Source organism: Panthera uncia, chromosome C2 (assembly GCF_023721935.1).
Source record: "Panthera uncia isolate 11264 chromosome C2, Puncia_PCG_1.0, whole genome shotgun sequence".
Lineage (NCBI taxonomy): Eukaryota > Metazoa > Chordata > Mammalia > Carnivora > Felidae > Panthera > Panthera uncia.
Window position 1 is genome coordinate 2,142,512 of NC_064810.1, and position 18,340 is coordinate 2,160,851.

General features: G+C 55.0%; 1 protein-coding gene across 3 annotated transcripts in view; it reads right to left on the minus strand.

Moving 5' to 3' along the window:
* The window catches only part of TRAPPC10 (trafficking protein particle complex subunit 10), an 87,628-nt gene that overhangs the window by 31,287 nt on the left and 38,001 nt on the right, over positions 1-18,340 (minus strand). For 2 of the 3 annotated variants that reach the window (XM_049627737.1, XM_049627736.1), the window contains exons 5-9: positions 17,978-18,173; positions 16,031-16,142; positions 13,253-13,500; positions 874-1,020; positions 161-275 (exon numbers count right to left, since the gene is read on the minus strand). In XM_049627737.1, the coding sequence (XP_049483694.1) occupies positions 161-275; positions 874-1,020; positions 13,253-13,500; positions 16,031-16,142; positions 17,978-18,173 (818 nt within the window). Of the gene's footprint in view, positions 1-160; positions 276-873; positions 1,021-13,252; positions 13,501-16,030; positions 16,143-17,977; positions 18,174-18,340 lie in introns of those variants that run through there. The other variant, XM_049627738.1, reaches the window with a different exon arrangement.

Here is an 18,340-nt window from a genome sequence, read left to right on the forward strand (position 1 = left end):
GGTAAAATACTCTGTGTATTAATCTGGTCAGCTAACAAGGAGCACAACTTCCCAAATGGGAGCAATTACACTGTTAGAATATGAATAAATGTGGCAAGATGCAAGGGACGTCTTCGTTACTGTCCACTGTGCCAGTGCACAGACACACATCCAAAAGTACCTGTTTCGGGTCGCTCAGCTCCCAAACCTGCCAGAAGATCAACTATCCTGTTGAGGTCCTCTGAGTTAGGTCCTTTTTCCGACACAAGTCCGCACAGATAGCCCAAGGACTTTAGCTGTTGAGATAAACCCACCATTTTCAGTTATTTACAGAAGTGATCAGCAGAGAATTTATGAATTTGAATATACAAATTAAAATCCAACTAAATCCTAGAAGAAATTTAGCCTTCCTATCCAAATAATTCTTATCTGCATACAAAAACGTATCTTACCGGGACCATCTCGGATTCACACCCGTGTGCAAGAATTCCGAGTGATTCCGAGGCTGGCAGTTCTGAGCTTACGCCACTAACCAACCCATACCGTCCTGAGCCTCCCAAGGCCTCCCGCCCAGTCTGCGCCCGGCCACCCTGACGCCAGCAGGCCATCCTCTGCACACACGCGGTGACCGTCAGTCACTTAAGCAGAAGCCACCTGCATTTCTACACACTTCCGGCTTCACGCTTCTTCGTACCCCCTCCCCCAATTCCTGGCATGGAACATCTTCAGCAGTCAGGGAGCCATCTGGTGCATCCCTGCTACCAGACACGCCCTGAAGGAACCAGAACGGACCGTGCAGTGACCCAGCGGACGCTTCTCCAAACAGCTGCCTCGGCCCGTCCGCCCCAGGCGCACAGCCCACGAACAACGCCCACATCTGCCTTTGGCAGTTACCTTCTCGGTGGCATAGCTCCATAAGCCCACAGTGTGGGCAATGTTCGAGTCTATCTGTGCCCGGTCACAACAACCTTCTATCCTCTGCAGCACCTCCAGACAGCTCAGGAACACCCAGCAGTCCAGAGCGCCAGGCGGGACAGAGACCTGGAGGGTGTAAGTGTGGCCGTGAGGACAGCGCCCAGGGAAGGCACCGGAACCCCCACGTCCTAGTGCGCCCCTTCAAGCAGCGGCCCAAATAACGGGCCGCCATCTGCAAAACTATCAGGGGAGAGAAGGGACGGAACAATAATCCCATCGGCTCGCTTGCGGCGAGGGGAGGGGTGACCTACGTCCAAACACGGTATTTGGTTTTATATTTCCCAAGACAGGAGAGACCGGGCAGGGATAGAACGTTCAATATGTTCTGGAAAGATCATTAAGAAAAGAAGCCCACAAAAAGGGTGACTGTCAACACTCACTCTGAGTCTGAAGAGGCCACATGACAAAGGGCAGAGGCCAGGACCTCAGATGAGCACCGGGCCCCATTTCAGAAAGATCACGCTCCATACGTGAGATGTGAACATCAAGTAGCTGTCAGGTGACACTCGGGAATTATACGACGTGGTAATCTTCTCAGGTGTCGTTATGTTTGTTAAAAAGAACTCTTGCTGCCTCGAGATACACAGTGAACGACTACCCACAATTAAAACATGATGTCTAAGATCTGCCTAAAAATAATGCAGGGGAAAGTGGGCAGGGACACGGATGAAACAAGAGAATGGTCGTCTGCTGCAGCTGGGGCCGCGTCACCCAGAAGTTCATCACATTATCCTCTCGACCGTTGTGTGTATTTGAGCCTCTCCGTTAAAGGACCAGTAAGATAAATATTACATTACCGCATACACAAAAAACCATCAACTGCACAGAACCAATTCTGAGATGCACTTTTTCCCACATTTAAGCACCTCTGAAATAGGAATGTGTCTCCCATCGATGGCATCTAACACATACAGTTGACAGGACCGACCGTTTTCTTGGCGGCACTAATGTCATGAGGGATCTTACATCTGGTATCCCAGTTTGCTGAGATGTGTTAATATGAACTATTCAAAAATGGGAACGTCAGAGGTAATTCTACACCAGGTGACGAGGGAAGCTGCTAACGCTGACAAAAAGCCTCCTTCAACACACCCTGAGCACAAATAAAAGGCCCTGGAACCAACTAGAAGGAACCAGGGTGCCGTTTCATGGTCCTGTAAAAGCCACATTGCCCCGTCTCTGCAAAATGAGATGAACCATTTAGATATCTGAGGAGAAAACCTGGCAGAGACAACGGACCACACGCAGGGACGCGCGGAAGAACTGTCAGCAGGACACAGCCCGGGAGCCTGATGGGGCACGTCCCTCCCTCCCCAGTCAAACCGGGGTGGGCTCTCAGTCAGCTGACTCGGCTCGGCGGGCCCTCCTGCGAACTAGGTGCCACACGTCCCGGGTACTGTCACCTTCCAAGACCCTGCGACCACAGGCAGCCGTTCTGTGGAAACTTCTGCTGAACGCCACCTCTCCTCGGGCACACACTGGTTACTTGCCCGCGAGAATAAAGGGCACGTATCAAGGCTGCGCACCGTGCTTCTGATTCGGACGAACCCAGAGAGGGAGAGGGAAACCCCAGTCGTCACAGCAGGCAGCTGCCGCAGGGAAGAGCACAGGGAGAGAGCCTTGGGAGGGGAGCACCTGAAGGGACCATGGCGGGGAGCACTGAGAGGGGCTGCTAAAGAGGGCACTGACAGGGCCGTGTGGGGGGAGCACCGGGAGGGGCTGCAGGGAGGAGCCCTCGGGGGGACCATGGCAGGGACCACAGTGAGGGGTGCAGGGGGGAGCTCTGAGAGAGAACACGTGGGCAGGGGAGCACCGAGAAGGGCTGCAGGGAGCAGGGGGAGCACTAGGAGGGGCCATGGGGCAATGGACACTGAGAAGGGCCAGGTGTGGGCTGGCAGGTTTCCGGGATCGGAGCACTTGCTGGGAGGAGCGAAAGTGGCCAAGAACCTGAGAGTGAGGCACCCAGAGGGCACCCGTGTGCACGTGCAGACCCTAAAGAGGCACACGCTGCGATATGAAGGTTTTAGTTCATGGAAAGACCGTGGACTAGGTATGTTCCTGGCATCTTTCTTTTCCGCAAGGAGCGAGCACCGCCCTCTGGAAAGCAGTGTGTAAGAGAAAGCAGCAGGGGCAGTGAGCGGCAGCTTTTCTGGGGGTAAAGAGAGCAGCACTCGTGGCAGCCACCGGCCGCTGCTGGAGCTCCGACTTGCGCCGCGGCGGAGGCCAGAGCCAGCAGAGCGACCCGGCCGGCAGGTGCCGCACAGGAACCAAGGGGAGGCGCTCTACTACCCAGACCCGGCGCTTGTTCCGGGACCGGAACGGGTGCCCCCCAGCCGGCCCCTCCCTGGCTTCCGCAGGTCCGCTCGGTAACCTCAGCGCTCTCACTGGCTCCCTTCGCAGAGGCGACCGCAGCTCCTGGCACTTCCCGGCACACGCCCTCTTCCGTGGAAGCTCCTCCTGGGGGACACGTGCGCGTTAATCGGCACGGCCCGCGGCACCTCACAGCACCCCCTGATCTCGGGCTTCGAGGTGCACCGGCCTCTCGCCCTGCTACTTACGTGTGTCCGTCCGTCTTGGCTCCCAAGCAAATCCCAACTAAACACCCCAAAGGGACCAGCGACCCTCTGCATGCTTCTCAACACATCTCCGGGCCTGACAGAGCCGGGCTCCGGCAGCCAGGACTTCAGAAGTGGCTCATCTAAGACTTCCAGAAACACTCGTGAAACAAACTTCCCTTAAAATATAATCGTAGCCATACTTTCCTCATTGCTTTAAAAAACTAAGTTACGAACACATACGGGGAGATGTGTGAAGGATACAAATCCTAAGTTTAGAGCTCCGTGAAGTTGTACAAATATAAGCAGCACTCAAATCGAGAACTGACCACTTGGGTTTCCTTAGAAGGTCCCCTCGAGGCCCTCTTCCCGGTCAGCACCCACCCCAAGAGGAACCCCTTTCCGTCCTCTGTCGCCACCGGTGACTTCTGCCCGATTGCTGCCCTTCCCATGAGCGGAATCACATGGAACGGACGGGACAGTGCAATCCCACCTTGCCAGGCTTGTCAGAGGCCTGTTCCTACCGCTGGGCCGTACGCCTTCCTACGGATCTGCCACGACGTATGCGTCCATCCGCCCGTCCGCAGGCCTTTGGGTGGTTTCCGGGGTTCGGCTACTACGGGTAAAACTCTTGGTAGTGCTGCCCGCCTCTCTAGGGGAGCAGCCTTCTCAGACTCGGGAGACCCCCAGCCCCCGGAACCAATCCACACGGGAGGAGAAGGCGAGCAGCATTAGGTGCCCCTCTCCTGCAGGGATCCCTGCGGCATCAGGGCAAGGAGGAGAGATCGACACTGGGTCTCTCGGGATGCTCACGGCCCACGGGAGCCACGGTCTCTGGTAACAGCTGCACGGGTTCGGCAAGGGGCGGTTACGAGAGCCGCCGTCAAGGGGGGCTGAGAACACGGGCTCCCCATCAGACGTCTGTCACCTCCCGATCCAGGCGACTGGTGACCCGGTCCTAAGCCAGGCTGTCTGGAACACAACCGCACCGGCTCCATCCTTTTCCAGGGAACCCAAGCCAGGACGTCAGCCAAGGTCAGACCCTCCTGCCAGTTCACAAGCTCCTACTGTCTTTCGGCGGGACTCATTTTTCTTGGCACGTACCTAGGAATCTGGGATTGCTGAGTCCGCGGACAGGCGCGGGTCGCAGCCTGAGCAGACAGTGACAAAAAGTTTTCCAAAGCGGCCGCACACATTCGCACTTGTATCAGCACGTGCGAGTTCCGATGTTTGTCTGGTGTCGTCAGTCTTTTCTAAATGTTCTTTCCGTCCGCTGTGGTACAGCTTGAGAATTGTTCCAAAGTCCCACGAACTCTGGGAAAGAGGGCTTGTTTACAGCCACGGCAGCACCTCTCCACGAGATCCAGCTCTAAACCCACTCAACCCCGCTCGCCTCTGCAGGCCGGTCTGGGTGTGGCGGCCCCTGCGGGACACACGTGCGTCAACAAACACTCGAGTGTGCCACGGGACTCACCCAGGTGGCGACAGCCCCCCGAGACCCACAGCCCCCCAACCCCACGCCGCCCAAACCCAGCAAAGATGAGCCCCTCCTCTGCTGAAGGCGAGCCTGCCACAGCTCTGCGTGTCGCTTGGAACCGGGCGGCGGGCTCAGCAGCTCTTGACAAGGATGGAACAAGAAGGATGCTGACCACCTGTCCACAGACTTCTGGGCCTTCTGGAGAACCTCTTTTGTAAACGACAGACTTTTAAAACTGATTTCTTAATACAGGTGTCACCCACTATCCGCAGGCACAGCGTTCCCATGAGGCCTTCGGCAAGTCCTAAACGGCATAAAGTGAACACGCGGTTACCCCTAATTTACGTGGAAAAGTTTCCGAGCGTTTCCAGACCCCAAAACCACCTCTTAGGCTCTTCTGCTCCCCGGGACCCGTTTCGCTAACGTGCACAAAATCGGTCGCGATCAAGCCCGGCGCTCAGGGACACGGCTCAGAACTGAGGCGGCCGGAGGCTGCGGAGCTGCGTGCAGGTCCCGGGGCCGCGCAGGTGCACGCCGCCTCGGCTACGGCCCCTGCAGAACAGACTGGACGCTTCTCAGGTTTTCTTCCCTAAAAGCAGGAAGCCTCTCCGAGACTTCTCCTGGTCGGTGAGAACAGGTACCTAGACAAGCCCTTTGTAAAGCAAACTTGGGAAAATCGGGGATACCTGTGTTTCTTCTTCAGTTTCCTAAAGCCCCCCCTTTCCTTGTACCGCTGTTATTACTAACCCAAGAGGTGTTTTACCATTTTCTAAGCCTCAAGTTAAAGGCATTCTTTTTATTCTTGTTAAACTTACATTTTTTCTAAGACCAAACACTAAAAACTTAGCATCCTAAGCACCCCAGCGTGCCCACCCCCTGCTGGAGAATCACACGCGCAGTGCCCCCCACCACCGGCCCCCTCCAGCCCCGCCGGATGCCATCCCCTTTGCACACCCATCCCTGGTTAGACGCTTCACAACAGACTGCTTTTGCTTAATTTGAACGTTGTACACACGGATTTAAAACGTACATGTTCCTCCGCGTGTGACTTGTTTCGCTCCTGTGTCCAAGTCCATCTGTTTTCGCTGCTGTCTGCTAGTCACTGCCCACACAGACCACGACTGTGTCCCTTGTACGTGACGGACATCCGGGTGACTTCGTTTCCAGCAATTCCGAATCCCGCTGCCGCGAGCATTTCTGCGCTCATCTCCTGGGGCACGCACGTCCGTGTGTCCGTGCGTCCGTGTGTGTGCAGACGCCGGGGCGGCCGGCTGGGTCCCGGGGTGCGTGTGTGTTTCGCCCCGGCGGGCACTGCCGCACAGCACAGCTCTCCCCAGGGAGGCACCGGGTCCCACCCGGCCACGTGTGGGCATCTCTCTGCCACCAGTCTGCTTTCACTGTGATGAAGGAGATGAAGTACCTCTCCGTATGCTTTTCGGCCATTTGGGTATCTTCTTCGGCCTATTTTTCTACTGATCTGTCAGTCTTTTTTCGCTGATTTGCAGGGGCTCTGCATCCGGGCCAGAGCCGGTCCTGACCACATAACCCGCGGGGTTCGACTCCGCGGCCTCTTCACTCGCTCGATGCTGGGCGTTCACACGCACGTAGAAGAGAAGTTGTGATCTCCGTGTAGTCCGGCCTGTCACTCTTCTGCAGTCCTGGGTAACAAATACCTGCCGGCCTCCAGGCCATGGAGACGTTCTCCCATGCTATCTTCCAGAAGTTCCCGTTTCACCTTTCGTGCTTAGACCAAAACTCCACCTGGGATTACTTGTGTGAGGTATGAGATCAAGATTTATCTCCACATGTGTTTAGTAGACACACAGAATAACTTTTCTTGAATCCATTTATTTAAAATATACCCCAGGGGCGCCTGGGTGGCTCAGTCGGTTAAGCGTCTGGCTTCGGCTCAGATCGTGATCTCACGGTTCTTGAGTTGAGCCCCACGCAGGGCTCCACACTGACAGCTCAGAGCCTGGAGCCTGCTTCGGATTCTGTGTCTCCCTCTCTCCCTGCCCCTCCTCCACTCACACAGTCTCTCTCTCTCTCTCAAAAATAAACATAAATAAACAAATAAAATGTGCCCCGATGGGATCACCTGGGTGACTCAGTCAGTTAAACGATTCTTGATTTCGGCTCAGGTCATGATCTCACGGTTCGTGGGTTGGAGCCCCGTGTCGGGCTCTGCGCTAAGAGCACGGAGCCTGCTTGAGATTCTCTCTCTCTGCCCCTTTTCCGCTCATGTGCTCGCTCGCTCTCTCTCTCAAAATAAACTCAAAAAAATTTTTTTTTTAAATGTGCCCCAAGTGCTCTAGTTCCGAACCCTGTCCTCCCCACCGGATTACGCCCTCAGTCCCTGGCTCTCCTCCCTGCTCCATCTAATCGCTGGCCTCCCTCTGCCCTCTGCCCCGCCCGGTCCCTCGCCTGCCATGGCTCCGCAGCGACTCCTTACCGGACTGTGGAACAAAGCCCAGGCTTCAGGGTGACCTACAAATACTTCCGTCATCTCCTCGAAACCCAGCTTCTAGCACCTCTGCAGCCTTCCCGACAGGGCCTGCCTCGTCCCTTAAGTTCCAGCAAGACTGAGCTGCGTCCGAGTTCCTTCAGTAAAACTTCCTCTGCCTCACACGTGCTCGCATCTGCCGCCACAGGCCACATCCGCCTGGCAAATTCTCCCTCGGGCTACTCCTTCTATTGAAAGCAGGCTCCCAGGGATGGGGTTTGGTCTATCTTGCTCTCTGCTGAAAACGCAGGGCCCAGAACAACGCGTGCCCGGCACAGCCCGGGTGCTCAAGGAGTGCCTGCTGAACGGAAGAGTCCTTTCCGACCCAGCTCGTACAAGGCCGCCTCTAGAAATCTTCCCTAGCACACGGCAGGCGCCAGTCCGGTTTGCCGAACTGAACTGAAGCAGCCGTGCAGAGCTGCGGCCTCTGCGGCCTCGACACTCCTCCCGCCCCGACCGCCTGGCGACAGCGATCTCTGATGCTCTGCTCACCTGGCTGGCTCAGTGCCCTCGGGCGCGGGGCTCCCGAGTTCTTCCTCATCTGCGCGCCCGACCCCCCCCACCCCGTGTTTACCCCGGTGCCCTGCAGCCATCGACTGATTCCCGAAGGACTCTTGGCAGCCCCTCTTCTCTTTTCCCGAGAGCCACCAACCCTCACTGGTTCTTCCTCGGCAACACCTCCGGCATTCACCTGTCCTCCCGTCCGCTCCTGCTGCTCGGCCAGCTCAGGTCCGCGTGGCTCACGGTCACGCAACAACTCCACCTGTCCACGAGGGGCTCCGCGGAGCGCCTGGAGCAGGACACGCCCAACGACCCGGAGCTACACCCCTCAGCTCCACCTCTGCTTCTGGCCTCTGCTGAGCCCGAACCTCGGGGTACCAATCCTAGGGGCCGGCCTGGAAGGCACGCCTTTTCTGTTCCATCCAGTTTAATGTGGAAGCTTCTAGCACACGTGGCCCCCGCTCACAAACTGGCAGACTGGCCACGATTGGCCTCTTGTGCATGGCTCCGGCCAGTCTCTAGACCAGGTCACTCTTCTGGGATCCCGAGCCTTCCCGGCCTACCCTGTGAACATACTCAGACCCGAACCCAACAAAAGACAAATCGGTACTGAGGGGGACACGTTTTTATTTATTTTATTTTTTAATGCGTAACTTTTCTTTTAACATTTATTTTTTGAAAGAGAGAGAGAGACAAGAGAGAAAAAGCGTGAGCAGGGGAGGGCAGAGAGAGAGGAAGACACAGAATCCGAAGCAGGCTCCAGGCTCTGAGCTGTCAGCATGGAGCCCTGCGTAGGGCTCGAACCTATGTACCCTGAGATCCCGACTTGAGCCAAAACCAGACGCTTCACCGACTGAGCCATCCAGGCGCCCCATGGAGGACACGTTTTTTAAAAAATCATTTGGGCAGTCATTGTAACAAATGTATAACGGCCTTCTAGAAAATATCTTCCTTATATTCTCACTCATAATTTGGTAAACACTAAAATATCTGCACGTTATTACCTTTTTTCTTACCAAAAATGCAGGGAAATAGGAACTGCTCGGTTAACTGAAAAATGGGAGGATCTTTCTGGAAGGCAGTTCTACAATGCACACTAAAAGCTTTAAAAACACGTGTCCTTGAAAGGGCAAGTCTACTTGCATGAATACATCACGTAGAGACAAATGGATGAGAATACACACTGACACAAATTGCAAATAATTCTGAGCAATTCAAATGTTCAAAATAGGACTGATTAAACAACTCCATTTCTCTGTAGACAGAAAGGCCGTAGACCGGAAAGGAAACCTCCTGCCGTCAGGACACGCAGTGACATTTTCTTCTGTATGTTTATCTTTACCTTCCAAATTTACATAGAGAATATATTCAACTTTTGGTAAACGGAGAGAAAATCTTTTTGAATGTTGTCCAAAAAAAAGAGAAACCCTGTGAAAGCGTCATCTGAACTCGCGCAGCACTGGCATACTTTAGGGATGTTCCCTCTCGATCCCTCAGGGCTCACAGGGCAGGCCCAATCCCCAGCCGTACGCATTTTGAACGAGAGCTGGCCCAGGCTCTTCACCGGCACCCGTGATGTGGGACGCCAGGCCCCATGACAGAGGTGGGGGCTTGCTCCCACGGCATCTGGCCACCGCACGGCCTCCGACTCTCAAAGAAGATACTTTACGTCAATGGCTAAAATCAACCAGGCGGTTGTTACGAGGACACGTTTTACAAATCACAAAGGCAAACGTACCAGCGTCTTCTGCTAAAGAAATGTCGTAATTGGAAATGCACACACAGGCTGTGTAACACTCAGGCTTAACAGACTTCACAAAAGCGGCCTGACCCCAAAAGAGCCGCGCACGGGCCCAGCCTGCAAGCTGGCCGGGTCGCCGGCCTCTCCGTCCGCACACGGCACCGTCGCAAGCCCCCCCGGCGGGGGTCAGAGCCACAGCTCCGCACTGGCCACTGACACGGATGCGAGAAACACCCCACCAAAAAGCTATCCCAGACGCCGGGAACGGAGTCTATTTTTTAGAGTAGAATTACACGTACAGAAAACGTAACTGATTTGGGGTCTTTGGGATTTTGAAAGTCTCTACAAAAACTTAAATCCTAAGAGTAAACTTTTCTCGGTAAGTGCCAACGGAGAAACTGTTACTCGGGACCTACCAGTGTTCTCCCTCGGCCAAAACCAACCTCCAGAGAGGCTGAGATGACAAGTCGTGTCCGAAGGGCGGCCACACGCAGGCGCTGCGGCTCTGCCCCCTGGATGCGCGCCGCCTCTTGAGGCCTCACCACCCGAATGGCGGCTACGGGCCTGCCTCCACCTCACAGACGGAAGAGGGGAGCCCTGAGGGGTGAGTGAGTCAAGGTCCCCGGCGGGGAGGGGCAGGTGGGGTCCAGGCACAGACAGTCTGGCTCCGGAGCCCCACCTCCCAGCCTGTGCTAGACTGTCTTCCCCAAAGCCGACCCTCACAAGGACACCTGATGACGAGATTACGGCCAAACTGCCGGGACGGGACAGGGGGCGGAGGGAAGCTCCCAGCGGACAGCTACAAGCGAACGGCTGACCCCACGCGAGAGCGGGTGTCGCGTGAGGACCGCGCAGGCTCGGCCGTGGGGCGAGCGGAGTCGACAAAGGAGGTCGGCAGCTCTGGGCCCCGCGCGGTTCAACCGGCAGGCCACACTTCCAGGGCCCGGCTGCTGCCCGTGGCCCCCGTGCGGCGGGGACGCCGAGGGACGGCCCGGCACGCGGAGAAGAGGGAACGAGAAGGTGGGTCGCTGGCGTGGAGAAAGGGAACGCGGACAGTGGGGTGTGTGTCCCCGCCCCGAATCCAGCTGTGGTCCACGCACAGCAAGCAGGACGCGGCAGAACCGGAGAGGTGCGATGCAGTCAACGTGACTGAAAGCGGGGGGGCCTCCCCCGGAGGAACGGTCGACGACGAAGACCACTTGACTCAGGAAAGAAGGGAGCGGAAACGTGACCGCAAGGGCTGTGAAGTGCACAACACGACACCAAGCAGGTGCCGAGCCCTCGGGGCACCTGCACGGGGAGGACGAGAGCCTGCAGAATCCTACCGCTTCCGGCTGACTTGCCGACCCCGAGCCAGGAGCGGCTCCGGACACAGCCCATGCCACCTGCTGCTCACGCGCCTCTTTCTAGCCGGAAGGGTGCCCCATTTCCGCGTACCCCTGCCACGGCCAGAAGTATCACGGCGCTCGGGAGATGAGCTGGGGTGGGCGGCAGGGCCACAGAAGAGCGGGCCACCACGCACGTCCCCGTGTAGCCCACTGGCCCCATCTGGTGCGTCGGGACAAGAAGGGATCCGTGGTGGGATCCACGATCCAGATACCTGGGAGCCGGCATCTGAGGAAATGGTCCCCCCATGCCTACCCTGTGCTGGTGTCCCCGGGCAGGCCTCCCAGATCCGGGGAGCTGTACTTAACGCTTCCGCAGGCTCTCCCGCCCTCCAGCTTCCAGAAGGTGTAAGGACGGGGCCGCAGGGGCCCGGCTCCCTCCCTGCAGGGCCAGCAGCCCTCACCACTCTCCCAGTGTCTCCTCCACCCCCAGACTGGCTGCCGTGCCGGGACCGGTCAATTTCCTAAGGCGAGAGAAAGCCTCTCGGACAGATTCTTAAATCCTTCGGTTTGTGACAGGCGGGGGACCAGCACTAGAGACTGGCTGCACCACCCTCCGCGGTTTCCCACCCGTGCCCTGTACCGTAGACAGTGCTTCCTAATAACCCTCCTGGGGTCATCGCTTTGACGGTACTGAGCGTGAACTGCGTGGCCTCTCCCACACCCTGCTTTCCCCCCCCATCCGCTAAGGTGACAAAATCTCGGAATCAGGTGAAGTATCTAGGCACACGAACACAGACAGCCCTGTCCAATTAATGAACGGTCACCTCACGGCCCCCTGGTCTGCACGGTCAGATCGGAGAGGCCAAAGCAGATCACCCAAGTCTACGTGGTTAGACGAAGCCAAAAGAGTATCATTTCAAGGTGGAAAATGCTATTTCCCTCATTTGCTCGATTAGGTATCTAGGCAAGAAAAATAATTTGATACAAATTCTTACGTTCCTGAGTTTGTGGCTCAGCTAGGCTAAGCATTTCTCCTTTAGAAATCAACTAAAATAATTTCATTTGGGTAAAAAAAAGATTGTTTAAATTAAGATTATTCAAACTAAGTGTTAAGGCTATTACTTAGCATTCTAGGATACGCAGGATCCAAGTCACCGTATAATGAAAGACACTCCACCGTGGTTCGGCTCATGCAGTACAATTATACGCCAGGACCTCTTACAACTGCGGCCCTCGACACGCTGGCAGGGGTGTGACAGAAAGAACGCGAGTCTGGCGTGGAGGGTCTGATGCTGAGACTCGCTGTGTTACTGGGTAAGTCTAACCATTTCCAGGCCCACTCTCCTCATTTGTAAGATGCAGTTCGAACACTCACTTAGTTCTTAACCGGGGAATGGGGTGGGGTGGGGTGGGTGGGGGTGTCTACGAATCCTCTGAAATTGTGTGCAAGATTCTATATGTGCATGTGTGCCTTTTTCCGGGTAAAGAAACAAAAAAGGTGAGGACCCCCCCCACCCCCCACGAGACCGTCGATAAAGTTCCCTTTACTTCACTGCAACGTGTCTGGGGCCGGGGGCCGTGGGCCGTGGGCGAGCGCAGCGGGCCCGGAGGGAGGCCATCCTTCAAGGCAAACGCCTCACCAGCGACGCACAGCGTCGAGCCTCACTGCCTGGTCTCCCCCACTCACCCGCACGTGCGCACACGCGCTCACGACGTACCCGGCCAAGACTCCGTGCTGCTAATGCACGTGGCACGGCCGGTGTGCGTCCCTCACGGTGCTACCCGTGTGTTCACAAGCAAGACAAAAAGACGGTTCTGCAGTAAGACGAAGGTCCACCTACAAAACCTAACGCTGCGTGCCCGCCAGGTGAGCTCTCCTTCTCAGGGAAGACCAGCCCGCCCCCTCCGCCCCCCGGCCCTGACCCCCAGAATAAGCCAAAGGCACCTGAAAAGCTTGTATGAAGAAACACCTTGCTTCGGGCCACACGAACTCCACCGCGTTGAGAGCGGAAATGACACTTTTGAGCGGTTAATCCACGTAAAGGGGACCAAACGGTACGCTACAAATTAAGAACGTTCAGAAACAAAGAGAACTCTTCCGTCAGGCACCGACGGTCCGACGCCTGGTGTCGGGGCTCGGAGTTCCGCGTCTGAACAACGGAGCAGCGGGGAAACGGGGCACGGGGGACTCACCTCCAGGAGCTTCAGCTCCTGCACGCAGCCGTGCAGCAGCTCCAGGGCGCGCTGGGCCACCTCCCACGGCCTCTGCAGGAAGAGGAGCAGGGTGCACTGGCGAGAGAACAGGTAACTGCGCAGGTCCAACAGGGTGGCTTCCTGCCTCTGTATCAACTCCCGCTTCTCCATGTCTATGGGCTTTCGGAGGATCAGTCCGTTCCAGCTCTTCACCGGCTGGCAGAAAAAAGTCAGCCAGTTGGCACCATCTAAACAGACACACATCATGAAAGGCGCTGACGGCACGTTACTTCACCTCGCCGAGGTTCTCGCTCGGGGCTGCGGGACCCCGGGTACCCACGGGCAGCTAAACAACCGGTCGCCCCCTCACCACCGGTCCGCCCCCTCAGCGTTGGCACGGAGCCGGTCTAGAGACGTGCGGACCGGGTAGTGACGGCCCGCGGCCCGCCCGGTACGCGGCAACTGAGGACAGGCGCAAGGCAGCGCGCCCGGGCCACGAGGCACACCGGCGTCCCGCGCCCAGGGGGTCACGAGCAGGTCGGGAGGCAACGGGAGACCGCCGGGCTCGGGGTCAGGGAGGCCCAGGCTCCACGCTCGGCCAGCTCCGGGAGAAGGCTCGAGGCCTGGGCTGGGGCACGCTGTGCCGGCTCCCCTCTGCCCGGGCGCCGAGAGCAGCCGGTTCACGTGACCGTGCTGTCTGTTGGGTCTCCCTCACCCATTTTCACCCGTCCTTAAGCCTCACGCCTGTCTCTAACTCAACCGCGTCAGCTACCTAAATCACGCTCCTAGAGGAAGGACAGGAGGCACAAAGAAGGAGTAGTAGTGGGGGGCAGAAGGTAAAAATTCTTGCCTGTCAAAACCTTGCAACGAGGCTCCCCAATTCTAACGGACAGCGCCAGACTCAAACACGGTCTTAAAGTAAGCATAAGAGCCCATGATAACTAGTCATTCGATCCATATGGCAAAAATTGAATCTATTCACTCACTCCAAAAGAGAGCCATTTCTTCAGGCTATGTTCCCACCGGGTATGACTCCGTATTGGCACGCTGACGTTAGTAAACATCTCGAGTGCCAACTTACAACAGCATCCTTCACTGACCGGGATTTATAGAGAGCTGTCTAAGTGCACACTCAGGGAGGTGCCCACCCACCCCCCCGGGAGCCTCCACCAGCGGGCCCCTCGGCCGGCCCCCTGCCTAGCGTTCGCCTGGCTGCCTCTCACATTCCACTCGGGCCTCTGTGCCGGTGCCGCCTCCTCAGACGGCCTCCAGGACCACACTGTCCGAGATCACCCAGCGCCTAGCGTCACACTCTGCCCCTTCACCCACAACCCCTCCTGCGGCCCGCGCTCATTACACTGCCTGACGTCAAGTTATTTATTCTCATTATCACACTGTCTGACTTCAAGCTATTTATTTTCCCACCGTAAGTTATTTATGCTTCCCCTTCGTCAACCCCATGAAGGAAGGGGTTTTGTTTTGTTCCCTATTACGTTCAGAACAGCACCTGGTACATACACAGCTCTCAAAAAGCATCCACTAAATCAATGAACAAAAATGAACAGTCTTATCATTGAGCTGCACAACTTGGTCCAGGCTTACTTTCGGATTTTAATTGGTCCCAGATTTACTTTAAAACTAAGAGGGCAAAGAAATTATGTGAAATATGCTGAAAGAGATACGTAAGATATTTAAACACGTACGATATGGATACATAAAATGTAATTTTACCTCTTCTCAAAATTTTTTAATTTAATTAGTAAATATTTTGCTCTGTCTATGCTTACATTTGTGTTTCAGCAAAGTAAGAGATCCAAACCTGAACCTCCCAAACTTGGGTTTGAGAGAGAACCAATGGGTGGCGTTCATCGTTTCTAGAAGAAAGCCAGTGCCCGGGGCTTCAGCGGGCTGTCCCGGTACCTCATCGTCCTACAGGTTTTCTAGCAGACACCGCGGTTCCCTGAAATCACTCCTTTCGTCACACACCGTATCAGGGTTCTCTCAGGACACCCGACAAAGATGTCTGGCACCACACTGTTTGTGGCGGCGGGACTGGGGACAACCCAGATGTCCCACACCGAGGGACGGTCAGATAAACACTGCACGGCATGATGCAGCTGGTGACAGTAACAGCTCAAAACCTCATGTGCTAACTTGGGACGATGCCCGCAGAGGGCTGTCACCAAGCACGACAAGCTACGGACAAACGTCCACGTGATATGATGCCATTTCCAGCAAAGCAAGTTATCAACCAAAAAACAGTGAGAACGATCAACGTTTTTCTCTGTACACGGTCTCGCTGTGCTAATTTTGTACTTCCAAAATAATTCAAGACTTTAAAATGTTAAAAGAGCGGTGAACGCTCATTACGGTGGTGTCGTTTAAAACGCTGCAACGAGCACCCAAATATCACAAAGACAACTTGTCAACACGGTACAGGAGGCCCACTCTTAGGCTAGCACGGAGGCACAGCATCGGAAGCATACCTAGGCAGCTGTAAGTTGTAGAGATGACTCTCTATACCTAGCAAAAATACCTTCTTCTCAAATGCTTTTATTCAAGACTCTTCTAACAATGAAAACAACCAATTCTCAATTCTCATCTCACTTCCTGTTAGAACCACAACAATACATCCTATGTAATTTGCATAAAGCAACCAACGGTGATTTAATTATTGGGGGAACAAATCATGGCTAAATAATGGCAGCCTGCAGGCTACTTAAAAGTGAGGAAAACTATGCTGAGACCCGGGTCTGCTTCCACAAGTTCACTACTCACCCCCAGCACCAAAGTTGACGACGTACTGAGAAAACAGGGCGTCCAGTTCATCATACTGTACGAGGGCATCTTCGAACTGCTGCAGCATCTCAAACACAAAGGCCAGTTCCTCCTGGTGATCCAAACAAAAGTTTTTAAAGAAGCAAACGTGTCAGTCGACTTTTTGAAACAACGTGTAGCCAGTAAAGATTACAACGGAGAAAAGCCTGCGGCACCAAGAGTGACGCTCAGGCAGGGGGCGCCCAGGGGGTCAGTCCGTGGAGCCGCCGACTCTCGTTTTCAGCTGAGGTCATGATCTCATGGCCGTGGGTCCGAGTCCCAAGTCGGGCTCCAAGCTGACAGCACGAGGCCCCCGCAGGACTACACCGGCCCGAGAATCAACCACTTCTCCCAGAAGCCCCGGCACGTTTTCAGAACGGAATTTAGAATCTGAGACCTTATTGGCACTAAGTGGGTTTGCCGCTACCGGGAAGTCGTCTTTTCTCCAGGCCCTGTCAGAGGACGGGGCGAGGAAATACAAGCGTATGTACGACCCTCACACACACGGATCTATATTCCTGATCTATCCATCCACCTGTCCGTCCGTCCGTCCATCCATCCATCCATCCCACCGTGGGTTCACAATGGTATCTCAGAGTCCAATCCGACACCACTGGGTCCACCTAGATTCTCCCCCTCCGGGTTTATAACTCTTAGAAATCAAGTGTAGATACACTTGAAAGGCGAAGCGACAAGGCCATCGGAAAGGTCGGTAACAGGCCACTCATCCCGTGAACATGAACACACGTGATTCCCTCATGCGCGCCCGATCACCCAAATACCACTAAGACATAAGCAATAGAGTCAGAGATAAACATCAACATTTCTAATCAGAATTGGTCTTTTATTTGTTCAAAATGCATTATTTCTTCAGTAATTAACACACAAGTGCAATTTAAATATGAAAATTTTTTTGTCTCAACACGGTGAACAAGAATAAGGAAACCTAAGGGCCACGTTCCTGTCACTCTTTGCAGTGTTAGAAAGGTTCACTGGAAACTAGCCTTTATCAGAACCCCAGATTATAAGTCAAAACTACAGGGGCGCCTGGGTGGCTCAGTCGGTTGAGCGTCCGACTTCGGCTCAGGCCATGGTCTCACGGTTTATGAGTTCGAGCCCCACGTCGGGCTCTGTGCTCACAGCTCAGAGCCTGGAGCCTGCTTTGGATTCTGTGTCTCCCTCTCTCCCTGCCCCTCCCCCGCTCATGCTCTGTCCGTCAAAAATAAATAAACGTTAAAAAAAATAATAATAGGGGTGCCTGGGTGGCACAGTCGGTTAAGCGTCCGACTTCAGCCAGGTCACGATCTCACGGTCCGTGAGTTCGAGCCCCGCGTCAGGCTCTGGGCTGATGGCTCAGAGCCTGGAGCCTGTTTCCGATTCTGTGTCTCCCTCTCTCTCTGTCCCTCCCCCATTCATGCTCTGTCTCTCTCTGTCCCAAAAATAAATAAACGTTGAAAAAAAAAAATAATTAAAAAAAAAAAAAAATAATAATAATAAATCAAAGCTACAGATGAAATAAATGTCCCCGGGGAGCCCTAATGTAATCAGTGCCATGCAGGCAGTAGACATCTTTGTCCTCAGGATCAACACCACGGCGAGGGCCCCTCTGCCTGAGACACTTCCACGGTGGATACCCCAGAAGGCCCGAGATACTAACAAAACCAAAATCACTCTGAGGGACAAGGCCCTCTAGAAAACGGCTAGATGCTGAGCAGGAGAGCTGACGGCACAACTACCCAGGAGACCACCTCTGATCTGCTTCATGAGCCCAGAGACGGAAACATCTGTTAGCTACTACATCGTCTCTTGGTTTTAAAAACTATGCCGATACGAGCGACCACAAAAAGCCTGCCTTACTTATAAAGGAAGAGAAGACGGAAGCGTCTAGTTCTACACTTAGTCCCATACCTGGACCATGAAATAGTCACAGAAGCTCCAGCCTGGCTCCGTCCTCTTCTCCCTCAACGTCCTCATGTCGTCCTCAAACTTGCCCAAGTTTTTGGTAAAAGACATAAGAAGTGAGGTCCTGAGTTTGGTCAGGAAGGCATTCCAGGATTCCTGAGTTCGAGAAGAGTCCTTCAAGGGGTCGGAGAGCACGACACACCTGCAGAGACACGAACGGACGGTCTGGAAAACACTCTCCGGGCACAGCACGCAGCCCAACTGCTTCCGCCCCTGCTTCCTTCCTTCGTGAACCGCTGGCAACCACCAGGCAGATGCTGAGAAACCAGATTAGGAGAAGGTTTCATCGCGAACTGGTTTAACACCACA